The 24,269-nt window shown below is 62.0% G+C and overlaps 4 protein-coding genes across 4 annotated transcripts; all 4 read right to left on the minus strand.

Annotated features, from left to right (window-relative positions):
* Positions 1 to 1,352: 1,352 nt before the first annotated feature.
* LDBPK_281810 (sulfate transporter-like protein) lies at positions 1,353 to 7,412 on the minus strand (the record flags this gene model as incomplete). The annotated part of the gene is made up of 1 exon (XM_003862232.1): positions 1,353 to 7,412. One exon carries the CDS (start codon positions 7,410 to 7,412, stop codon positions 1,353 to 1,355), a length of 6,060 nt encoding a protein of 2,019 aa, XP_003862280.1.
* A 2,945-nt stretch (positions 7,413 to 10,357) lies between these two features.
* Positions 10,358 to 11,752, minus strand: LDBPK_281820 (hypothetical protein, conserved; the record flags this gene model as incomplete). The annotated part of the gene is made up of 1 exon (XM_003862233.1): positions 10,358 to 11,752. One exon carries the CDS (start codon positions 11,750 to 11,752, stop codon positions 10,358 to 10,360), a length of 1,395 nt encoding a protein of 464 aa, XP_003862281.1.
* A 1,904-nt stretch (positions 11,753 to 13,656) lies between these two features.
* On the minus strand, positions 13,657 to 21,027 carry LDBPK_281830 (hypothetical protein, conserved; the record flags this gene model as incomplete). The annotated part of the gene is made up of 1 exon (XM_003862234.1): positions 13,657 to 21,027. The coding sequence occupies one exon, from the start codon at positions 21,025 to 21,027 to the stop codon at positions 13,657 to 13,659; it is 7,371 nt and encodes a 2,456-aa protein (XP_003862282.1).
* Positions 21,028 to 22,388: 1,361 nt separating this feature from the next.
* Positions 22,389 to 24,248, minus strand: LDBPK_281840 (hypothetical protein, conserved; the record flags this gene model as incomplete). The annotated part of the gene is made up of 1 exon (XM_003862235.1): positions 22,389 to 24,248. The coding sequence occupies one exon, from the start codon at positions 24,246 to 24,248 to the stop codon at positions 22,389 to 22,391; it is 1,860 nt and encodes a 619-aa protein (XP_003862283.1).
* Positions 24,249 to 24,269: the final 21 nt, after the last annotated feature.

Raw genomic sequence — 24,269 nt, forward strand, 5'->3', positions numbered from 1 at the left:
GTGCAGCGGCGGCATAGGAAGCGGTCACACATCGAAAATCATCATCACCATGAGAGCTGAAAACGAGCATAGAGCCAGAGGAGATGCAAGATAGCTTCGGCACGGGCGGCAGCGCGCACCATCGATGAGGCGCAAAGGAATGAGCCATAGACGCACACAAACAGCGCGCGCGTAGTGTCTCGTGCTTGTGTGTGTGTGTGTGTGTGTGTGCCTGCGCCGCCTCTTAGGCGAAGCTACAGAGATGCAAGAGCCCGGCTGCGCTCGCGTCAGAAGCACCACAGCACTACGACGGTAGCTGCGCGTGCCAAGAGCAGGTGTAAAGAAGTGCAGGAGAAAGAACAATAAGACATGCACTAGTCTTCTTGTTTCCTTGCTTGCCCGCAGCCGCACACAAAACTCAGCGACAACGACAAAGACAACGGACGCAGGATCGACGGAACCAAATGGCAACTGGTGAGCTGCCCCCTCCTCTGCGAGTAGGGTTGGGGGAATGAAGCAGGGAGAAAACGACGTGTTTTGTTGTGGTGCACGCCGAAGAGGAGGAAAGGCGAGTGCAGCCCACCAAGAAAGAGCTGCGAGACAGCGAGACGCGCGGGGGGAGGGCAAAGAGGAGCCGGCAACCGCGTGGGTGGTGTTGGTGTAAACTGAACAGCTGATCAGGCACACGCACGTGGTGGCTTCTTGTCAAGCATCACGCATGCAGACGGCCTTGTTTTGCTTTTGTTTTTCGTTTTTATTTTCGTGTGGAGACGGCCCCCGCGCGACTTTGACAGTTCACGCACCAACGCCTCATCTCCCAAGCCACGGGCGCGCGTGGCTTGCACCCGTGCAAGGCTCACCCAGTAGGCGTCTGTACCAAACGCGTAAGGTGGGCCCGGCCATGAAGATGACGAGAATCATCATCGCCCTTGAGCTCTGAGCTGTGTGTTCGTCTACTCGATGGAAGCCACCTCAGAGCCGCTCGAGAGTGTATGAGGTGGTTTTGAGCCCACGAGTGCCGTTGTCGTGTACCAAAGTGATATCGGGAATGCCGCTGTCCACCCTGCTCCGTCCATCTTGGATGTCACCGCGGCGTGTCGGCTAGGGCTCAGCGCTCGTTTCTCTGCGGAGGCTGCGACTTCCCCCCTCACACATTCACACGCACCCACGCACTGGAGACGATGCGGTCGCCCTACGCAAGCACTCATCGAGCACAAACGCGAGAAGCTTTCCTGCAGAAGACGCGCATGCGCCACAACGACATGACCCGAACACGGCACAGACCTTAGTCGCCCTCCCTCCTGACCTGCGCCTTCGCTCTCGCCTTTGCACGTCGGCGAACAACCAGCCACAACACGCATATGCATGCACGTCTAATGTGCCGAGGAAGACGAGGCTGTCTGTGAGTGTACGGCGCTCTCCACCTCCTTCACGAGGAGCACAAAGTCGTTCAGGCTCAACCCCTCGTGAATGCGCCGCATCGGTGTCACGTTCGAGACGCGGTGCTTCATCTCTTGCACCATTGCCGTCCGACGCCCGGCCTCTGGCGTCATGAGAACTGTTGCCTCCTTGACCGGGTCCTTTGTGTTTGTCGGCACCGCCGTCATGGATCGAGATCGCGTCTTCGGCTCGCGCTGCGGCGGCGGTGCTAGAGCAAGCGTCGACGCGTTGGTGACGCGTCTGTGCATGTGGTTTCGTGTTCCGTCTTCACCAGAGTCCGACTCTACCCCGCTGCCGGCGGCGGCCTGCCCAGGTGCGTCAGAGGGTGAGAGCGGCGATGTCACCAATGCCGCCGAGCCGCTGCCATCCGCGGCGGATGTCACCGTCGTGTCCGGTTCGTTGGACACGGGGACAAGATGCTGCACGTACAAGGGGCTGCGAGCGAAGCCGGCGAGCGTCTCCGCGGACTTTCCGCCAGATGCAGTCGAAAAAGCAGCTGCGTTTCTGCCGCCCGCAGCGGTGAAGTACGACGCCGGATCGCTGCTCACACAGCTGGTGCGACCGCTCGGCGCGAAGGAGAGTATAAGTGGGCTCGAAGGGTCTGTCACCGTTAGCCCCGTGCCGCCGCCAGCCGCCGACGGCGCGCCAGTCGGCGCCATTGTCTCCACCAGCTCTTCTCCGTCCTCGCTGTTTCCGCCGCCGGCTGCTGTGTTGGCTGCTGTGCCGGCTGCACTTGGGCTGTCACCGTCCTCATCACCGCCACCAGCGCGGCCCAGGTGGAAGAGCGGGAAGTCCTCTACGATGGTCGCCTGCGCCTCATCGGCGTCCCCGAGAGAGAGATAAACCTCCATCGAGACGTAGTACATTGCGTGGTAGATGGCGGCGAGTCCGAGGCGCAGCTCGCGCTGCTGCTTGTCGTAGTCCACATCTGAGCGGAAGAGTAAGTGCAGACGACGCATAGCTGCCGCCACCTCCGCGTCGGTATAGCTCACGTTGCGGCGACGGAAAATCTTGAAGATGAGGTGGCGCATGTAGAGCTGGTGGGTCGCCTCCATCTCCTCTTTGCTGGGTCGGCTGAAGCCCTCGACTGTGGCGCTCTCGAAGAGGCACTGCAGCACGCCTTCGACGTGGAGATAAGAGGTGAAGTACAGACGTGTGCACCTCTCGAAGTCGGCTGCCGCGGCACGCGTCCACGCCTCTTGCCTAGGGAGAGAGATGAAGGGAACGCGAAGCCTAAACTCGCGCTCCTGCGGCGTCTCTCGCGCCCAGATGTCGTTTCTCCAGGCAGACCCGCCATGTTCGTCCGCCCTACTCCTCTTCTTCTTTGGCCAGCACGGGAGACGCGAACACAGGCCAATCATGTAGCGCACATCGTGCTCGACGCCGCCGTTCTCCGCCATGTACTGCGCCTGCGCCTTGAGCAGCAGCTCTTGCGCGCCGCGCTCCTCATCAGCCATGGCCAAGTCCTGGAAGTCGTTGTGCAGCCGCCGCAGCAGCCCATCACTGACCAGCGAGCCGATAATAAAGCGCTTGCTGCTGTTGATCCCAACCAGCACATTCTCGCCGATGCGCGACAGGTACTCGGTGATCTCAGAGAAGCGCTGCAGGGCACGAGCGAAGCGGCGCAGCTGAAACGCCGCTGCCGGCTCCTGCACAGACGCGTGCAGCTGTAGCACAAGAGGAAGATTGTACGCCACGTCGTAGGAGCCATAGTCTCGCAGCTTCGACACGTCGCTCACATCGAAGCGCGTGGCAGCGCCTGGTGGGCCGCGGCCATTACTCCCGCGACCACGGTCGTGCCCAGAAGGAGTGTGGAAGGGCCCAGAACCCGCATGAAGCAGCCTCGGCTGCGTCTGGCCGCCGTTGCCGCTGCCGCTCGTTGTTCGCTGCTGCGCGGGCACAGGGCAGCGGCTGTGATTGCCCCGGCCTTGCCCGGGTTCAACTGGGCGTCCACTGCTCGAGGTGGGCATCGTGAGATGCGACGGCCTCGCTGTTGCCAGCGACCCACCAGCCGCTGAGGGGTCGCGCCGCGGCGGCAAGTCGGGATCCAGTTCAGTGTCCCCCACCAGCTGTGCATCGAACCCGTCCTCGTCGGACGAGCCACCGGTCTCCTCCATCGCCTCCAGAAGCATCTGCTGCTCCGGGTCCTCATCGAGTCCTGCTGGCCCCGCCGGCCTCAAGTTCCTCGCCCCCGGCGAGGCGGGTGTCTGGGATGCACCAGAGCTCATCATATGCACGGAGTGCTTATAGCTGCTTCGAATCCGGCGCTTAGCACCCTCGAAGTTTTTCAGCATCGCCTCGTAGCGACGCTGCAGCTCCTGCAGCGTCTCGTGGTTGCTCAGTGGCACCTTGGCGAGGTGTACCGGAAACTCCAGCGTGGACAAGATCGTCATGAGCTCTTCCAGCTCCTGCAGAACCTGATACGGGGTGTAGAACTCGTCCTGCCGATGGCAGTTGTAGTTTTGCTGCTGCTGCTGCTGCTGCTGCTGCTGCTCCGGCATCAAAAAGGCACGGCTGCCGTGCGTGACATCCTGTGCGCCGTTAAACTGAGTGCTGCGCGGATTTCCTTCACATGCAGTCCGTTTGCTGCGGCGGCACGAAGACGGCGGAGGACGACCGCTCATCTCCGGTGCCTTGTCGTTCTCAGAGTTCTTGCTGACCGTCTGGCTGAACATGTGCGCCGCCCCGTTGTCGCTCCCGTCACTGTCAGCATGGCCGTCGTCATGCTCGCTGCCCACCCAGCCACGAAGGCTATCTCGCGGCGGGATGGACAGTAGCTGGCGGAAGCCTGGGATGTGAAAGAAATGCCGTGCCGCTGCGGCGGACTCGATGTGGAGCAGCGACTCGAAGTATCGGTACTCCTCCTGGAGGAGACGCTTCGCAACTGGCCCCAGCGTCTTGGTGAGGCCATCATTGAGCACAATGTCGCAGCGGTGCAGAGTGGCGCCAGAGGTCTGCGTGAGGGCATTGGCCACGACAAGCGCCGTGTTCACCACCCGGTTCTCGTCGGACGCCGTCACTAGCGGGTGACGCGTGAACTGAACTAGGCGACGCAGTGGCAGGTCTCCTGCTGCGTAGAAGCGTGCAAACAACTTCTCGCCCATCACATGCGCCTGCAAGATCCCGGACTTGGTCAGTACACCGCCCCACTTCACCACGAGAAGGCCCACCGCCGGCTCGCCCCACTCCTCGTCAGCGCTACCGCTTCCGCTGCTATGGCGACTCGGTGCGCTGCCGCCGACTTTCCACCATGCACTACCGCCGTAGTGTACGTGCCTCTGAGGGGAGGTCCGCTCGCTCTCGGCAAACGAAACGGTACCCGAGGTGGACGTCACACGCGCCTTGACCTGGATCTTGAGCCCATCCGGGCGGCTTCGGACAATGGACAAGACGCGCGCCCAGCTCTCTGCCGTGGATGCGGAGATTCGGCCTGTCAAGGGGCTGGTAGTGCCAAGGAACGCAGCATCCAGCATGTCCGCGGACCCCGCAGAGCTCATATTTGAGGCTGGCGTCTCCAAGAGCAGCCGCTCCACCACAGCAAAGAACTCCGTCAGCTCATCGACGCTGCGCTTCGTCCGGCGCACGTCGCGCCCTTGGAAGGCTAGCCGCAGCAGAGTCGGGTCGCTGAAGAGCAGCTTCTTCTTCTGTTTCGGCGTCACCTCGCCATGGCGAATGACACCCAGCACGCCGACAAGCTCGCGATCGGGCGAGTATGTGGAGAGCTTCTTTAGCGTGGCAAGGTGACGCACAAGGCTGTCCTGCTGCTGCTGTGGTGGGTCTCCATCGTCGACGTCGTCGTCGTCGTCATCGTCCACGCTCGGCCTCGGTAAATCCGCGGAGGTCGTGGCGCTGTTGCGTGGCAGCCGCGGTGAGGAAATGGAGGCCTCGGCGCGCGCTGTCTTGCCTTGCGCACCCTCCGCTCGGCTGGGCCCACGCGATGCCTCGCCGGGCGCTGTCACCACAATGTGTGGTGAGTTCGAGCTCAACGGCGCTGCCGCTGCTGCTGTGGTGCCGCCCGCCGCGGCTGGGGTGGCGTTCTCCGCCTCCAACAGCGATAGGAAGGACGGCACGCAGCCGTCCCCTGTCGGCAGCCGTGCCGCCTCCATCACGACGTCTGTCAAGAAGGACACGTTGGGGTACGGTGCGGTGTCCACATTGCCATAGCGCTCCGATATGCACCGTTGCCCAAATGCGATCGCCTCCTCCAGCTTCTTGAAGACGACAGGAAACTTACCAGAGGCCGTGATCTGCTCGATCGAGATGCGGTCGTACTCCTCCGGCACGTAGATAGGCAGTGCTGCCGAGGCGAGGAGAACCTTCTCCAGCCGTCCGTGGATATCCGTCAGGATGATGCGCCGTGGTCGAGTCGGGTCAGACTTCGAGGTGTAGTCGAGGATGAAAGGCAGTGACGCCAGCGCCGCCGCGTCGATGTCGACCACTTTTCCACAGGTGACTATAACAACGTCGATGGGGCGCACTTCCGCGGCGATGGCAGCGATGAGACGCTCCTGGAAGTAGCCGATGTTGATGAAATACAGAGGGGCGTCGAAGCGCCACATCAGGATGTTCGGGTACACGAGCAGCTCCGGGTCCTTGCGGATGTCTCCGTAGCGGAACGTCTGCATGTTAAATCCAACGCTCACCGCGCGCGGCCGGGCAATGCGAAGCACCACCAAGATGAGAGAGAACGCAATTCCACTCAGCACACCGATTGTAATGCCGCCGATCAGGGTCAGCAGAAACGTCAGCACCCACACGCCGGCGTCCTTACGGCTGTAGCGCCACAGCTGCACCGGCCCCGAAAAGTTCACGAGGCGCCACACACTCGAGACGACGATCGCGGCCAGCGCCTGCTTCGGGAGGTAGTAGAAGACACCAAGCCTGGTGAGGAACAGAACTGTGATTAGCACGACCGCGCCGGTCGCGTAGGCAGTCAGCGGCGTGTGCACTTTCTGCTCAATCAGCACAGAGGAACAGCTAAACGAGTTCGACACCGGCATGCCAGACATGAGGTTCACAAGCAGGTTGGTGATGCCGCCAGCGAAGAGCTCTGTGTTGGGGTCAATATTTGGCATCACCCGCTGCGCCACCACGTACATCTGCACGAAGATGATCACGGTGATGGTCAGCGTGTACGGCCCCAGCCCGATGAGATTGTTCATTGGTGGAAAGCGCGGCCAGCTCAGGACGGCCGGAATGTCGCGCACGATCGCCAGGTCCAGGAGCTGGTCCAGCCGGAAGCCCCACGTCACAAGTGTGGAAACGACGACGACGATGAGCTGGTGTGGGATCCAGAGGGGCAGTCCGGCTTTCTTGATCTGGATCAGGTATGTGCAGTACACCATAAAGATCACAAAGCAGTAGAGGCTCTTCGCGGACATCCGAGTCCCGAGCGTGATGAGGGTGTTGATGAAATTTCCGTAGCCCTTGTCCTCTGGCACGACATTGAACATCACCTTCAGCTGGGCCGAGATGGCCAGCAGCGCCGCGGCGCACGTGTAGCCGTCGCCGACGGCCTTCGCGAAGATCGTCTTTATGACAGTGCCGCAGTCCACAAAGCTAAGCACCATGCTCACAATCCCCACCTGCACACCGAGGCTCTGGAATGTGTCCTTGCGCTCCGCGAGCGGGATGCCCGGGATAGAAATGAGCAGCGTCGTGATCTCCGCCACCGGCCCGATCGACAGCGACGCGCACTGGCCAAACGTGCCGTACGAAAAGGAGGCGACGAGGGCCGCGATGAGACCGCACGAGAACGGCAGACCGGCCAGACTGGACCACGAAAGGCATGTCGGCACAATCATGACGCCAACGATGAAGCCGGCGATGCCGTCACTGAGGATGATCGTTGGGGTCAGGAGGCGGTGCCACCGCGAGACGGGCACGAAGCGGTAGACGTACTTCATCGCGGTCGTCTTCCACACCTCCCTCGCGCTCACCGGGGGCTCATGACCGGCCCTGGCGAGAATTGCACTGGCTGTGGCAGGAGCCATTGCAGCGTCTCACCTGACCCGTTTTGAAACTCTGCACTTGTGCTTCAATGTGTGGGCTGCGCGTCGATCTTGGTGCGTACACGCACATAGAGAGAGGGACAGACAGACAAGGAGTCTGCGTGGACGACGACCCCAGAGAAGAATCCGAAAATTGCTGCAGCGAGGCAAAAGCAGCGCGCCGAGGTAAGCAGGGAAAGGAAATAAAATACGTGTCGGTGCCCGTGTCTCTGTGTGCATGTGTGTTGTGTTGTTTTAAATTGTGCTTCGTAGTTCTGCGGCTGCGCACGTGGTGCATAATGCTCGTGTCTGTCTCCGCTCAGGTTCTGCGCGTGTGCAGTCAGTCAGCGTGAGCACCACGCTCAGCATAAGCCACAGCTGTGCAGGGGAGAGAGAGGGAAGTGGGGGAGGGGGAGAGGGGATCGACGGCGAGTCGCGGGGTGGCGAGCGACCTCAGAAAGAAGAAACAAACCGAAGCGGAGCGAGCTAGAGACGGACTCAGACACACATGCACGCGCTGAACAGCGGAGGAGAGGATGAAGACAGAGCGGGTCTGTGAGAGACACAAGGTGGCGCCAACAGCAGCGGCACAAGAGGTGCGGCGTTTGGGCGCACGAAGTGCCGAGATAAAGGCCCTCCCGCCGCTGCTTTGCTTCGCTTCTCAGCTCGCAAGTTGCTTACCCCACTTCCCTCCCTCCCGGAGAAAAAAAAAATGAAATACGCCAGCACTCGTGCACACAGACAGACAAGCGTAGGTAGGCGCGAACTCGAAAAGAGAAGCAACACGGCGTATCGGCACTCAAAGACAGAGAAGAATATTGTGTTGCTCAGTACGAGCAATCACGCAAGCACAAGAGATAAAGAAAGATGCTAAGCGCCGTGCACGGCAAGGGGGAGAGGGGAGGAGGCGAAGAATGCTGTCAAGCACTCGCAGTCGCTAGAAAGACAAGGAAGGAGATGAGAGACGCGGCGCCGCTACTGGAGGCGAAGAGGGGGGAGCAAGCCTGAACGTGTCTATACATGTAGATATAGGTATATATATATATATATAATGTAGAGAGGCGGGGAAATGAGGTGCTGCTTTGCCGATGTTGCCGGTTCTGTGCTCTGCGCTTGAGGGGCGTGGGCGACCTGCACTCTGCGTGTGCGTGTGCGCGCCCCTCCCCCTCCTTGTTCGTTCAGAGGCAGCTGAAAAGGAGAAGCAGAAGAGAAAGAAGGGAAGTTGGCAAAGGGGAGGGCGCACGTGCTGAGGCATGGTCAAGCCAGTCAAGGAGGGGGGAAGGCCCTCATCCAAACACCAAGTACGCACACGCCATGCCCAAAAGGTGAGAAGAGGCATCTCCTCAACGGTTGGAAGGAGTGACATAGCGGCAGAGGTGCTTCGCACACGTGCACCAGTCCGCCAAGCAACGACGGCCACACGGCAAAATATATGGCGATTAGCAGCGGTGCACGGCGGAGGGTGAGACGGGCGGCAGTCCAGCGCATTGTAGCAACGGCCTGTCTTCTCTTTTCTCCCTGTCCACTTCCCTCAGCCATGCCCACCACGAGTGAGGGAAGGGGGAGAGTAGAGAAGGCTGTCGCGACTTCTTTGTTTTATTTTTGCTGTTGCTTGTTTGTTTTTCTTTTTTGTTTCGGCTCTGGTTGACGCTTGCATCATGCAGTGTTGCGTTACTTGGTTTTGTCTCCTGTATTTGCTACTTCGCGCTGTATGAAGGGGGAAGGGCGTGCGCAGGCGCTTCAGGAGCACACAAAAGGCAAAGACCCTTTGCTCCCGTGTCTTCCCCTCGGCGCGTCTCCTTCCTGCCATAGCGCATCCGTTCGAACGCCACACCACTCCACTTTACCATCACAACCACCAGGTCCTGGCACAGTCCCCAACCGCGTGATGCAAAGCAGCGCTAGACACGTGGTGCAGCGTTGCGCAGACTCAGTCATCGGAGCGCGCCCCCTGTCCCAAGTACAACTCACCCGCCCACCCACGCTTCGCAGGTCGCCTCATAGCCGCTTCCCGCCATGCCGGTCGCCACCTGGTGCATCCCCTCCCCTCGGGGGGTGACACGCACGCTCCCCACACCAGTAGGCAGCGAGGGCCGAGGGTGAGATACGATCGAGTCGCGCTGACACTCTGCCTCGTCGTAGAAATGATAGCAACGCGCTCACTGTCGCAGGTTTCTCCGATGCAGCTCCATGCACATAGCGGCTGGCATGAGTACGGATACATCGCCCTGGGCTCCCTAAGCCGCAGGCACTTGACCCTGTCAACACCTGAAATGGGTTTGGCATTGGCAAGGATATGGAGAAGCTGCTCAACCCCCACCCACCCAGAGAGAGCGGCATTACTGGGCCCTGATATACCACGCGCTGAGAGGCGCGAGCGGCAGCACTACCCCCTCCACTTCCCACCACCGCCTCCTATCCCTGTGCCATTAGGGAGAAAACCACACACCACAAGAAAAAAAAAGTATTGGGCTGGTCCGAATAGAGGAGGGTTGGCCGGCAACCGCGAGGCAGAGGAACCGCTTCGCATAGTCGCATGAGACTCAGGCATTCGAGCAGACAAAGAAAGGACGCCAGAGGCAGCACGACAGAGTTGTGTCATCGACACACACACACACATACATACGTGCAAGCGCGTAGACTATCATCAGAAGTGAGGTCCCGCGGTGCCGCCGCATAAAGAAGATACTTGCATCTTTCCGTTCCATCGCCCTTCCCCTTTCTTTTCCCTCCCCCAAGCGCGTAGCCTCAGAGACGAGCAGCGCCACGTTCACCCCACTCCCTCACCCGTCACCCGGGCAGCTTTGCTCATGGATAGCACGACGCTTATCGAAGGTCGCGCTGCCGTGCACGCTACCGGGAACTGTTGCGGGCCTCACGAATTGTACACTGGCCATACTTCTGGGCACACACACTGGACCCAGGATTCTAGTTTCGTCCCCTGCGGCTCAGCGTTGTAGCACGTGTCGCGTGCAGGCGCGCGGGTAGCCGATGACAGCGCTCAAGGCGCATACCGAGCTCCCGCATACCTCGGCGCCGCAGAAACTGCAGCGAAACTGCAAGGGATAGCCGCATCCGGCACACGCGCGCGGTGGTGGAAGACCGCTCGCGGGACGGGGGATTAACTGGGGCGCCCTATGGCGTGCCTTGACGAGTGCACGCAACTTCTCCTCATAACTCTTCAACGACGGTTTGGAGGCCTCTGTCATGCGCAAAACGCAGCGGCCGCGCGAGATGAAGTCCGTGCAGTAGAACGCCTCCGCGCGGCAACCGTACACCACTTCCACCCGCAAAGGCAGCTCCAGTAGCGCAGCTTTGGTGGGCTGCGAGGGGGCGGCCGCAGAGGATGAAGGCCGCGTCGACGTTGCCTTGGCGCGCTCCTCTGCGGGGCCAGCGGGGCCACGGCCAGGCAGCTTCACCCGCAGGAGGTGCTCCACAAAGCTCAAGGAGAGGGTGTGGAAGAGAGAGATGGGGTCCAGGAGCGCCTGGTTGAGGTAGCCGATCAAGACAAAAGGAACGCAGCTCCAGAGCTGTGCGGCCTCTTTGGCGGTGATGGTCGCCGTGCACTGAGGGAGCGCGTGCACATCGGGGTAGTGATCCTCCACAAGCTCCTCGCTCACGAAAACCTTTATGCCAATCAGAAAGTCGTCGGCAGGACGGTCATACACAGCAGCCTCGCCACGCTCGAAGCGCATGATGTTGCTGTACTCCACCGGCGCCAGTGCCGAGGCAGCTGGAGCTGGCGACGTCGGCGAAGACGAAGACAGCGGTACTGATGCTTTGAGACCCTCCTGCGCCTGATGCTGTCGCTGTAGCGCCGTGCGTCCCTGAACGCTTCGGAGCACGATGTCCGGTATCGGAGCCTGATGCCGCCGCACTTGCTGAAGGTACGCGACGCGGCCGCGCCACTGATGCTCGATGGCAAGCGGCACGGCATAGAGGTAGGCCATTCCGTAGAGAAGGTCTTTGCCCACCTCGCAGATGGTCAAGGTCCGCGGCTCCTGTCCAGGTAGCGCTAGCAGTTCCGCCTCCTCGACCGGTACGGGACGAGGCGAGAAGATGATCTTGCCGCGGTGGTTCCGATGGAAAGTGGACATTGGTGTACCAGGCCGCTCGACGAACGGCTGAGCATACCAGCTGTTCGCTGGCACCGATGGAAGCGGCGGAGGCGGCTTTGGGCTCGCGGCTGCCTTGGATGCGGACAGCGAGTGCAGCAGCGACATCTCTGCGGTGGTGGAATGCTGGCGCGGCATCGTTGCCGGAGGCACTGCCAGCGCGGTCTTCACAAACGCCGTACCGGGTGGCAGACCAGTAAAACGCGGGCGCGGCTGCGAAGGCAGCATGGCGACCTTCGTGGGGGCTGGCGTCGGGACAGACAGTGGAGCGGATCTCACCGGCTGCGACATTTTGTGTGATCGGGTATTACGAGGGGAATATAAGGGGACGGGAAGGGAAGAAGAGACCAACACAGATGGAGAAAGAAAGCGGGAAAGACCCAAGACGCTTTCTAGTATTCGCTGGGTGGGAGCGAGGAGCGGAAGAAGTGCGTGCAGCAGCCTCGTAGGAAACGCTGAAGCACGCCTCATGGGCAACGCACAATAATACAAGAAAGAGAAGGATGTCGAACGGTTGGAAGGATGATGCATTCCAACGCGTGTTCCCAACTCCGCCTCACGGGGCGAGTTGCCTCTTTCCGTGGAAGCGCATGCCGACTTTGCAGCTCTTTATTCGCGCCCTCGATACCCCCCCCCTGGCGCTGGCAGAGCGATCCACGAGACTTCTGTTGCCTGTAAGTCCTCATCGGGTAAAGCTACCCAGGAATCGGCAGGCCTGGCTGCCACTCCAAGAGGGAGTGCGGCGTGGTTGAAGCAAACCCTTACGACGGCTTGATTCCGCGAGAGAGGGTATGTGCAGAAGAAGAAAGCGGGTAAAAGATGAGTGCTTGGTGTTGCATGCACGTCAGAATGGTGCGGAGTGTGTGTGTGTGTAGGTGTGTGTGCGTGCATGTATGAGCTCCTGTCGCCTTTCGGTGAGCCCTCCGTCTTCCGTTCTGGCGGCAAACGCTCAGAGAAAATAAGAATAGCACACGGCAATCGCAAAGACAAGAACACGCGCAGAGGACAGAGAGGAGGACGAGACGCCGGGGCAAAATAGCATCCAACAAAACACAGCTGTGACCTCTGCGCCGGCCGGTCGGTCTCTCGCTGCGCTCCCCTCCTCGCTTGATTTTCACATGGTCAACGTGCGTGTGTGTACGGCTGTGCACGCGCGGAGGGAGGAGAGTGGGAGGGCCGAAAACGATCGAGAGGCGCATGACGCGCCAGCAGAGGAGCTCATCAGGTGGAAGAATGAGCTGCGCTGATCGAGCCGATGAGGCCGAAGAAACGCAAAGAAGAAAGCACGAATTATCGTAATAGAAGGAAGAGCGGGTAGTCTAGTGAACGCGTATGGCGAAAGAAGCAAAATAACACCGTCGTCTGCATGCACTCCGTTGAGCATGCGGTTTTTAGGTGATGGGAAGAGAGAGACGAGGAGGCGAAGGGGGGCGTGTGAAACCTCCTGAGGAGATCAATGGCGGTTGTGCACCGCTGCCCAGCAACGGCGCCCTTGCTCGAGCGCCTCTGCCTTTGTCGCTTCCTCGAATGCGTGTGTGTGGGTGTGTGTGTGTGTGTGTGTGTGTGTGTGTTCTTTTCGTTGTGGTAGCTGATTCCAATGTAGTGTACATGTAAGTGTGTGTGTGTGTGTGTGTGTGTGGCATTAAGCAGTGCTGCTGCCCATTTCTTTATGGGCTTTTCGCTGATGCGTGCGTGAGAGTTGGCTCGCCGGTCATATGGGGGGATGGAAGGGGGAGAGACACAAAACAAAAAAAGTGCAAGGAAATCTCAAAGAGGCAGCGATACAAAGAGACAAGTACGGGAAGGGCATCTGGCGTGTGATATCGCAGACACACCTTCGTCGTCGAACACTTACGTCCCCGCTGGCACACGCGCGTTCCATCAGAAAAGCAAGAAAACAAGAAGCAATGTCACATGCCGAAGGCACATTCTCCCCGCAGGCACACCCAGAGGCAGGCAAGCGCACCGACGGACAGCCAATCAATACATAGAGGCACGTGTAAACGCACTCCTGCGCCACACCGTCAAGCATCACCCGTGGCGCAGCAAGCGCTGAGAAGTGCGCGCAAGCGAAGAAACAACCAAGACGCACTGGCGCGTCTGCTGCCGATGGAAGGCTAGATAGTACATCGTCAGTGGAAAGGGGAGGGAAAATCGGCCTCCTGCCGCGTTCGCGGTGAGTACATCTTAGAAACGCTCTGGAACGCCGCTGTGCGCTGCAGGCGCCGTAGGTAGCGCTCACGTTCTCCGCGTGTTTTCATGTCCTCGTACCGGCTTTCCTGGAAGGGAGCAGCGTGATCGTGTGGCTGTCCGCGACGGCGCCGCGGCAGCTTTCGCTTCGGCCAGCCATCCGACGTTCTGCCCTCGTATGAGCTGCCCTGGTCCTCTCCTTCGTCCTCCAGGGCGATCCTGTCATAGCCGAGGAGGAGATGCTGGTTGTGGCTCCTGTGAATGTCAGCGCGCACGAGCCGGAGAGGAAGCACGCGCCGCCCCTTTGCCAGGCGCATGTAGCGGAAAAGGCGGCGCTGCGGAAGGTAGTGGAGGTACCGCGGACACACGTGCGCCTCCGAGACGCCATCGGCATCCTGCGCGGCGCCGAGCGTGTTCTGGGCCCGTTGCCGATACCACGATGCAAGGGGCGCATGAGTGCCGGTTGACGCAGCCGGAAGCATTGCACCGCCTGTGCTGCGAGGAAACGGTACCAGAGAGGGAGCGTCCATGAGCACGTTGGAGTCGGAATAGTGCGGCAGCCAGCCATGCGCGCGACCGACCCGACGATCGAGCAGGTGGATCAGCTTCTGGAGATGGAGCACGCGCTGGTGCTCCAGCGGCCAAGCGGCAGCCAAGCCGCGCTTAATCAAGCGCTGTCTGTGTTTGGCGAGGCGCTCACGGTTTTTAGCCTCGGCGTGCTGCTGTTTCGTGTGCCAAAGCTCTTTCATCTTGGCAATGATGGCTCGCAGCAGCAGTTGGGCCTTCATCTGCTCGTAGAGAATTCGCTCCACCTCGGCGGCCGCGTCTGCGCAAGATGCGCGGTGATGCCTCGCTGCCTCGTCAATGGCGCCGTCCCTCATGACAAGTGTGTGCGTTGGGCGCCGCTGCGCCTTTGGCTGTGGCGGGAACGACGCCATAGAAGGACGCTGCTTCTCAACATCGCCATCACCGTCTTCTGGTGATGCCACCGCTGCTTGAGAGAGACGGCTCCGTGTCGATGCAAACGCGTCATGCAACGGCCGCGGCGACAACACCGACACGCCACCGCCTGCGCTGTTAATATGGCTGCCTCGTTTTGTCGTGATGGTGCTGCTGAGGTTCATCTGCGGTGCACGCAGGCCCAGGCCTGAACCACGGCCCCGCTCATCCTCATCCGCCTCTGATGCTTTAAACTGCTCAAGCATTGGCGGAAGCGAACCTGATGTGCAGAAAGGTCTCTCATGCGTGAAGGATGCGGCTGTCGCGGGATCGGCTGTATTGGTCAAACCGTCAGCACCGCCTCCTGCTTGAGACTCTCCACCGCGCAACCCTGGCAAAGGGCTGCTGTGGGAGAAGGCCGGCGCTGCACCTGCCACGGGTCCACCCCTTTCTTTCTCAGCCGGTGATGGTGCTGCAGCGTGGACAGACCCCTGCAGCAGTGCGCGAGCAGCCTGCTCCATCAGCTCCGAGATCACGGTGTCGTACCGCACAGGGTCCATCATGAAGAGCTCACGAGCATCTTCCTGCAGCTGGTCCAGCTCCGTACGCAGCGCAAGCGTGGCTGCACCCTTTGTCGCCTGCAGCGAGCGCTTGTTTGCCGCCGGGTCGACGCCGCCGACTCCAGTCGCGCCGTGACGCGGGAATTCGCCACTAATGGTTTGCAGGAACTTCTGCACGTGCGATAAAGTCTCCGTATCAGCGGCTGCCGCTGCCGCAGCCCCGGTTGTGGGCAACACGGAATGCGCCGCTGCCAGGGGCGACAGCGAAGCAACAGGAGCAGCGTCCGTCGTCTTGTGGAAGGCAGCGGCGCCCCCTCGTGTGTCGGAATCGAGACCGGCGCGCCTTCCAGTACCGCTGCTGACGGGTCGCCCACGCGCCATGTCGCGAAGCGACGGGCCTAGCAAGCTTGCCGCGGCTTCACGTGGGAGCAGCATGTACGGCTTTGCGCTGCCCGGCGTCCGCTCCACTACCACGACCGGTGGCGGCACGAACGCCTCCTGCTCCGCCCTGTCGCTTACCGGATCGATACCCTGCGGCGGCGCTGGTGATGTGCGGGCGGCGCCAGCCGGTGCGGCGGGCGACTTCGTGGCAGAGCTGTGAGCAGGCTTTGCCTTACGAGGTGTTTTGTGCGGCGGCTGTGGGTTCGCGGGCGACAGTAGTGGCAGCGGTGGCGTGGTCGGCGCGCCGGCGGCACCGTCGTCAGGGAAGTCGAAGCGAATGCATTCACCGCCGTGGCTCCCCACCTCTAGGGAGTGAAGGGGACGTGACTGCGAGGTGATGAGCAACGGCGGCGGCATCGTCCTCGGTTTCGCCGATGGCGACCTTGCAGACTCGGAGACAAGGTGCGCCCTGGATGTCGAGGCCTCCGGCACGAACCCCCCACCTGAGACTCGCCCGGTGGCGGTTTGCTCGCCTCCACCATGCTGCTCCTGCCTCTTTTGGGGGGATGACGACAGTTGGGGGGCGTCGATCAAAGTGGCGGGGAAGAGCGGTGGAGCATGGCTGCCGGTGCGAGAAGCGCCACCGCGATGCTCTTCCTCTACGGGCGCTGGCGAGTGAAGCACGTGCGATGCGGCCATTTCCTTCTCAGTCGCCAGCCGCGCGGGGTCGGTCAATCCTTCCCCGCCCACGCCGGCTCTGAAGCCGCCAGACCTCACAGAGCCTCCCCTCGCGTCCACGCTGCCTTCGGCAGCATCGCCTTCGCCGTCAGCACCGTCCATGATCGCCTGGCGCAGGATCGCCGTCGCGATTGCGTCCACCACAGAAGAAGCTCCGGCATCGGCCGCGGACGGGCTCTCCGTCATCCTCTGCCCCTCAGCACCCTTTCTGGCGAACGTGGTGGCGCCACACAATCGCCACCCCTCCATCAAGCTGAGAATGTCGCTGTCGTTCACAGACGCCCGCGCCTGCTCTGAGGCAGACGCGCCGGTCCCGCCACACTCGCTCTTCGACTTTGCAGACGACGCTCTTGCAGCCGCCACCTCTTCCTCCGTCGCCAACGTCAGCGGCTGCGCCGCACCAACAGCGTCGCCCTCATCGCTGGTCTGCAACACTGTCAATATCACCGCGTTCTTCTCCACCGCCTCCATCTCCGTGTGTGCATGCGGCACTCCCCATTCGTCGGCAGGGCGTGGCACGAAGGAGAGAGGCGGACTGTGAGGCAGATGCCTCGGGGTCGACAGTGACGGCTGACTCGCTTTGAGAGAGGCGTACGACGGCTGCAGCATCACCGCCGCCGCGCCGGACAAAGCCGTGTTGGAAACGCCATTGATATTCATCGGCGAGGCTTCGGTGAGCGCGGTGGCAGTTGCATCGGCGGCTCCCACTCCCGCAAGAGACGTCGGGGATGCTAGCGTGCCTTGCCTCGGCGTCCTCTTCGCTGTCTCAATGTCCGCCGCTGTGACCGGTCCTGATGCGCTTGGCGTGTGAGCCCTCTCAAGGCTCTGTCCTCCAGGGCGCTTCGATGCGTCGTCGGGCCCCTTCACCCCCGTCGGCTCCTTGCTGTCCTTGCCAGCAACACTCTCCTTCGACCGCCTCGAGGCCCCGCCGCCGCCAGACGCCGCGGAACAGGTCGTGAGTGGTGCCCGCTTGGCAGGTCGAACTTTGCGGCTGTCCAGAGACGAGCTGCGCGACCCGCTGCGGCGACTTTGGTCGCCGGTGGGAAGCGCGAAGGTCGCAGAAGCCGTCGAGTTCGCCTCCCACATGTCGTGCGAGGACCGTCGCCGTTGCTCTCTGCCGCGGGCAGCGTCTATTGCGCCAAACATGAAGGCCTGTGCGTAGGAGACGGCTTTGCAGGGCTTCGCAGGTGTAAGGGTGAGCAGCCGCCGAGCTGGGGCGCCAGAGGTGACTCTCATTGTCACGAGCGGCCCTTTCGCCACTTCCTCCACTGCCGCCCCAGCCTCCACCGTCATCCTCAGGTTCATCAATCGAGGTGTGTTCACCTGCACCACCGCGGCCATAGAACTGGCCGAGGCAGGTGCAGGAGTGGCGTCGCTGGTGGCACCGTCGAAACCCGGGCTTTCTAACGGCGGAGCGGATAGCGGCTTCTCCACGCGAAGCTCGTAGTAGAGATAGCGATTAGGTCCTTTAGCCTCACCGAGAGTTACGCGGCAGCCACTCTTCTTCTTGGGGTGCGTCGCTGCAGCGCCGGCGTGCGCCTCCGTCGCAGCAGCCCCGTCCCCCGCGAATTTTTGAGGGCTCCTCTTCACTCCGACAACGGTGAAGACAAGGCCTTTGTCCGCGAGGTACTCTCGCAGCAGCTCCGTCTCCACTGGCGCGGCGGCCACCGCCTCCTCAGTCGGGCGACTTTGCACAGCCGCGCCAGACAGAAGCGTCGTCGCTGAAGGCTTCTTGTCAGGCTGAAGCGCACCGCTGCTTGGCGACGCCGACCGCGGGGCTGCGGCATTGCTGGGCGGCTTGCCGTGGCCCTCCTCGGTGGAAACCGTCCGCTGCGAGCCGCCAGAAGTGACAGACCTCTTGTCGCTCCCTGTGCGAGGCCTGTTGCCCTCCTGTCCCCACACTTGCGCCAGCGCTGCCGCCTCCATTTCACGCCTCGCGGCTTCTTCGCGCGCGCGTTTTGCCGCTTCAAGTTGCAGACGATGCCCAGCCAGCTTCTGCTTCATCTCGACCGCGTACTCGGCGTCGCCTTTGCCGGCACCTTCGTTCAGCTCCCGTCGGCGGGTTTCGATGAGCCGCACGTAGTTGTGAGTCGTGCACAGTTCATGCAGGTCGTGCAACAACTCAGTGCGCAGGTTGCGCAGCTGCGCACCAAGCAGCACCTTCTGATCATGACTCGTACTACTGCCACGCCGGTTCTGTCGGTGATGTATTGCTTCAGAGGAGCGCCAGTGTTTCTCACACAGGCTGTCTGCCTCTAAAGGCTGCACGCCACCATCGGTGGCGGCGATGGCGCCTGGCGTGCTCGAGGGAGGCCGCCGTGCCCATGACAGGCTACCATCCGCACTGCGCCGAGCCCGGTCATCCCCCGCGGTCACCTCCATCGGCTGCGAGCATGCATCATTGAGGCCTGCCTCCACCTCCTCGGCTCCGTTGATCTCCTGTTGGCAGTCTCGCTCTGTGGATGGCGACGCTACTTGGTGGTGGAGCCGCATCGACGGCGCCGAGAGCGGTCGGTTCTTACGCAGCTTCGCTGCATCCACATGCTCCAACTCGTACTGAGCAAGCACCTCCGACATGAAGCGAAGCAAGTTCAGCCGATGTGAGGGAGCGGTAGACGTGGATGGAACAGCACCGGTGTCCTTCGGGCCCTTCCGCCACTGCTGCTGGCCGCCGGCAGCCGGCGTCGGGGTTGCCGTGCTTATACAGCCTGTTTTGTTGCCACCGGTGAGATCGGTGAGGGAGAACGGCACCATGCTGGGCTCGCTGACCGTTGTCTCGAGGGAAGCGCGATGGCGTTCGTGAGGACCCGGTTCCGCCTTACCACACTCTCGTGCCGTCGTGATGGTCGCGGAGGTGGACAGTGAACGGTTTAAAGCGCCGCCGGGGATGGGCTGGCAACGTGTGTAGCGCATCAATGCAGCGGCCGTATCCTCATTCGCCGTCAACGGAATCCCACCGCGCGCCTGTTCCCCGGCCACCGTCCCCGCGCCCGTTGCCCGGTTCTCGCGCGTCTCCGTTGGCTGGGGATGCTGCATATCCGTCAGAAGCTCCGTATCGACGCTCTCCATGAGCCATACCATGTGTAGCAAGTTAGACGAGGCTTCGAGCAGGTCCTTCTGCTCCTTCTTCGCGCCCTGCAGCCGCTGCCGCAGCGATCGGCGTGGCAGCGGCTCTGCGTCGACAGCGGCTCCTGCTGTCCCGCGGAGCGGCTGTGTCTCTGCGTCTGTCGATGCTGCACCGCCCACCTCCACCTCGAGAACCTCCTCCACCGAGTCCACATGGTCGTCCAACTGATACACCAGCTGGCGCAGCTGCGTGGCGTCAAGGTTGGTGCTGCCGTTGCACAAGAGGTCGTTGCTCAGCTTGTGCAGCTGAAACCGCACCGCGGTCAGGTCAAGCAAAGACGCCGAGGTCACTCTATCTGCGGCATGTCCATCTCCTCTGTCTTGGTGACGCGGGCTTGCTCCGCCCGCTGAAGGCGCTGTCGCCACATCGCTTGTAGCGTGGGGCCCTGGCATCGGCAGCAGGTTCAGCCGCTCCTGCCGCGTCTTCTCCCTCACGGCGTCGGCCACCTCCACCAAGTCTTCAATGTCCGCTACCGCGTTGGCGCGGCGCCCCACAAGCAAGAGGATCTTCGAGTGCTCCTGCGCAAGAACCTGCGCGGCGCGTTCGTTTTCGTCACGAAGCTTTCGGCGTGGGGGCACGGCGCTCGCCATCAACTCGGCCGCCTCGGCCACCAATGAGTCTGCCTTCGTCACTGCATAGCCTGCCGCTGCAGCGGCCACCTCGCCCGCCGCTGGGTTTCCTCCACGACAGCGCGCTGACGGGGATGCGGTGACCTTCGTGCCTCGCTCGCTCGTGTCGAGGCTTGCGAGGGAGCTGCCGCAGGTACTGCTGCCTGAACGGCTCTTGGGACGCGACAAGCGAGGGACGCTGGGTGGCAAATGCTCATTGGTGCACCCTCTACCGCGTCTGCGCAGGTGACCCGTTAGCCCACCCGGAGCGTTTTCAGATGTCCGCGATGCGGCCAAAGCATCCGGGCCCCCGTGTCGACGTCGCCGAGCGCTACCTGGCGCCTGCGAGACGTGCAAGCGTGGCATCACCGAAGGATCGTCGCCGCTTCTAGCATGCGCCGAGTCAGTCTTTGGCAGTGCCGTGTTTGGAGGGATTAAAGGGGAGCTAAGAGGAAAGGCAGAGTCGCCGTTGTTGGGCACCTCAAGAGAGGTAACGCGCCGATGCCTCCGGCGATTGGCAGCAGTCGTAGACGCCGCCTCGCCGTCCTGCCGGGTGCCCACAACGCCGGCAGCGAGGGAGGAGGCCAGCGATATGGCACAGAGGCCTCTGCGGGCGCTGTGTTGAGGGAGCATGGATGGCGCCTTGCAACCGCCGGCACATTCTCCCTCGGCTGCGGCGACGTCATCGGCCAACTCGTCCAGGCGGCCTCCCTTCCCTCTGCCTGCGCCACAGATGAAGGTGTTCCCGAGTCGCTGCAGGTAGCGGGACGCGATACCCTCGAGATCCTTCGGCATTCGTCTCCCGCGTCGCGCCGGCGGCGGCGGCAGAACCATTGAAAAGGCGGAGTCTGCCGCCGCCGATCCTGGTGGATCAGTGGTGCTGACGGCGGCGGCGCTCACCGGCGTGCGAAAGCTGACGGAGGAATACACGTTGGACGGCGGCAGCATCGCTCTGCTCATGGACGCCAAGCTGCTTCGAGAAAAGATCGTCCTCTGGGTATCGCGTATTGTTGCACGTGTGCGTGTGCTGGTGAAGCCTGCAAGCTCCTACAGGCTGTGTGGAGAGTGGGTCGGTCTGCGCGTGTATGTTTATCGCCGTGCGCATCTGTTCTGCTGCAGCCAGCGCTTTCACAGGTGCTGCTGCTGCAAGTGTGGAAGCAGCAGCAGCAGCAGCAGTGGCTGGGAAATGAGGGGGCCGGTAGGGCAAGCAGACAACGCAAAGGAAACGTGAGTCCTTGTGCACCTGCCGCAGCCGTGCAGAGCCGTGCAGGGCGCGGAAAGAAAGCAGAGAGCGCGGAAAGAGAGCGAGGGCAAAGGGGGGTGCGGGTGGGTGACGAGGAAGGCGTCAAGGTCAGCTGCACACATATATACACATGTACAATCCGTTACGATGGGAGGGAAGAAGCGAAGACGGGAAGGAGTAGGGGGAGGGTCGACCGGCATTCCCTTTCCTTCTGTGTAACACGCAGTCACAGAAGCACGCCAGGCAATATGAGTGAGGAGCAGCAGCGTATTGTTTCTCTCTCTCTCTCCCCCCCGATGTGTATCTCTTACGGCAGTGAGGGGTGGTGGCGAAGGTGATAGTCGCGACAGCAATGTAAACGCGCCATAAGAGAAGACGCCCCACACGTCCCGAAGCAACACCCACAAGTCAGACAGAGGCACACACACGCACGCAAGCGGCCCACGCTGCGAGAAGAGTGCTCCGCCTTTCCTTGTCGACAGGAGAGATGATACCGCGGAAACGGAGAGCGCGACAAAGTCTCTGAAAGGATGGTGCCCATCACATCACGACGGGCGGGGGTGCACACAGTTCGCACACGGCGAAAGACAGAAGAAAGAGAATTCGGCAGCGAGGAGGAGAGCTCGTCCCTAACCACAGGAGAGGAGAGGGTGCAACCATCAGTTTGTGGCTGCGTCGGGACAGTCGTGCGCGTGCAACGTGTGAGAAAGAGTTCTACGTACACGGTGACGAGAGGGGAGCCGATGTTCAGAAAAGGGGTGCGGCGTTGCAGGGTGGAGGCTGAATGCGTCTCTGCACACACCCACGATCCCGCGCCCTCTCCTCCGCACACTCGTAGCGGCACTGCCGTTTGCTACGGCGGTGATCCGCCTCCCATGAGGGCAGTCGCCGTGGGAGGTGGCGCACACATATACGCACTCCTGGCGCAGCGGCTCGCATGCCGTCATTGGCAGTCCTGCCACCGTCTCTCCACGTCGTATTTGGCCTTTGTATGCACGTGTATGCCGCGGCGATGCGTTGCAGAATAGCCGCGCTCGCGTGCTTCGGTTCCCTCGCTCCCTCCCCCTTCCTTTCGAGGTTAGCTGCCGCCGAAGGACACCGGTATGCGAACAGAATGTGGTGCGACGAGCGTCTCGCGCAAGATGGAGCGCAGCTCATGCAACACAAATTGCGACACCTCGTGCTCATTCACGTACACACCGCTTCCCTCCTCAACGCCGTCGCCGTCGGAGATGCTGCTGCTGCCAAAATGAGAATAGAAGTCGGTCGAGGAGCCGCCGTCATCGTCGTCTCCGCCGACGATGGCGGTGATGCTCAGTCGATTCACCACGGACGGCGAGAGCGGGCCCGGCTCAAGCCACACCTCGCACATGTTGTGCTTCATGTTCACGCAGATGTAGCAGTCAAGGTCGAGGTTAGCGATACAGAACATCATGGGCAGGCTGACACGCAGTGCAACAGCGCCGAGTCGAATCTCATGCTGCACCGCAATGTTCAGCGACAGGTGCATCGCACCGCCGTAGGTTATGTGGAAGCGCACGTAGAGGCCGCCAGGACCCAGAACCGAGGTCAGCGAGTCCACCGGCTCCGGCTGCGACGGAAACTGTGAGGGAGAGGAGGAGGACGGCTGCTGGTGGGGAGACATATCAGCACTCCCAGCACCGCCGCCACCGCCGGTGCTTGCCCCGTCGAAGAGTCGATGTGACCCCGTCACCGGGTGCGGAGTCTTGGCCCCGGTGTGCGCGCGGGAAGGAAACCCGCGCGAGCACTCGCTGATGTTGTCCGCCGCGGCGGCGAAACCCACGCCAGGCTCCACGGCGGCGGTGGAGGTGGTCATAAGAGTTTCCGTTGACATGTAATGGCTCACGGTGTACGGGAAAGTTCCGCGCGTCTCGGGCCCGGTGGTCCCCTGCCCCTCCCTGCCACCACCAAAGAGTCCCCTGCCCTGCTGCTGTCGATGAAGGTGCTGGCGCGTGCGGCCAGGCGGCCCGTCAATCGCGTTTTCGAAGGCGACGATCTCGACAAACGGCGGAGTCGTCCCCCATCCCACTCGGCCCACCTCCAAGTACACAATCGGCGGCACCTTGCTCGCGCTTTCCGCTGCGTCCGGGGAGGGGGACGACGCCGCTGCGGTGGAGCTCGCTGAGCCGAAGCACGGCCACGACGAGCCCACAGGGGTACGATAGACGGCCGCGGCGGGTGCAGCGGACGGTTCACCCGCGAAGGAGGCACTCTCTGATGGCCCGCCACCATTATTGCCATTATGCATGTCTGCTGCAAGCACGGTTGCACCTGCACCGTGATAGCCGCTGTTGTGCAACGGAGAGGCGGTGCTGATGGCTGATCCTGATATAGAGACGCCCGGGCCAACGCCGCTGCCACCGCTACCGCCAACTGAACCGCCCGCACTCCCAGGTGGAGGCATCTCTGCTGCCGATGCTGGCGCCGCCGCTCCAACTGCTGACAGGCCAGCACTGCTGTAGGGTGCCTGCGTGCCAGAAGGGTGCAGTGTCGCCACGCTCGCGAGCGTGGAGCTGGCCGACGGGTCAGACATGGACTCCCAGCGACTCGTGGCGGCGCCGGCTGCCGCGCTCGCCGGGATGGCGGTGAAGCCAGCCACCATCTCCTGCGGGGAGCCGTTGCTGCTGGCGTTGAGTGAGTATTCCGACTTGCCCGCCCCAGCAGCGCTGCCGCCGCCACCGCCGTAAGCGCCGGCCGAGGAAGAGGCAGCAAGCCCTGCGCCACCGGGGACCGTGGTGGGAGTGGTTGCACGCGTCTTCGCGGCCGCTGAGGCTGATCCGGCAGCGCCGTTGCTTGTCTGCGCGGCATTTCGGCTGTTGATGCACTCCACCACCTCGGCGAGACGCTTGTTGATGAGTTGGCGCAGCGCCTCTGCGCACGTCTCCTCTAGCCGACTCCAGTTGAAGTGCAGCGACATTTTTGATCCGTCTTTCCAGCA

The sequence above is a fragment of the Leishmania donovani genome, chromosome 28, assembly GCF_000227135.1.
Source record: "Leishmania donovani BPK282A1 complete genome, chromosome 28".
NCBI lineage: Eukaryota > Euglenozoa > Kinetoplastea > Trypanosomatida > Trypanosomatidae > Leishmania > Leishmania donovani.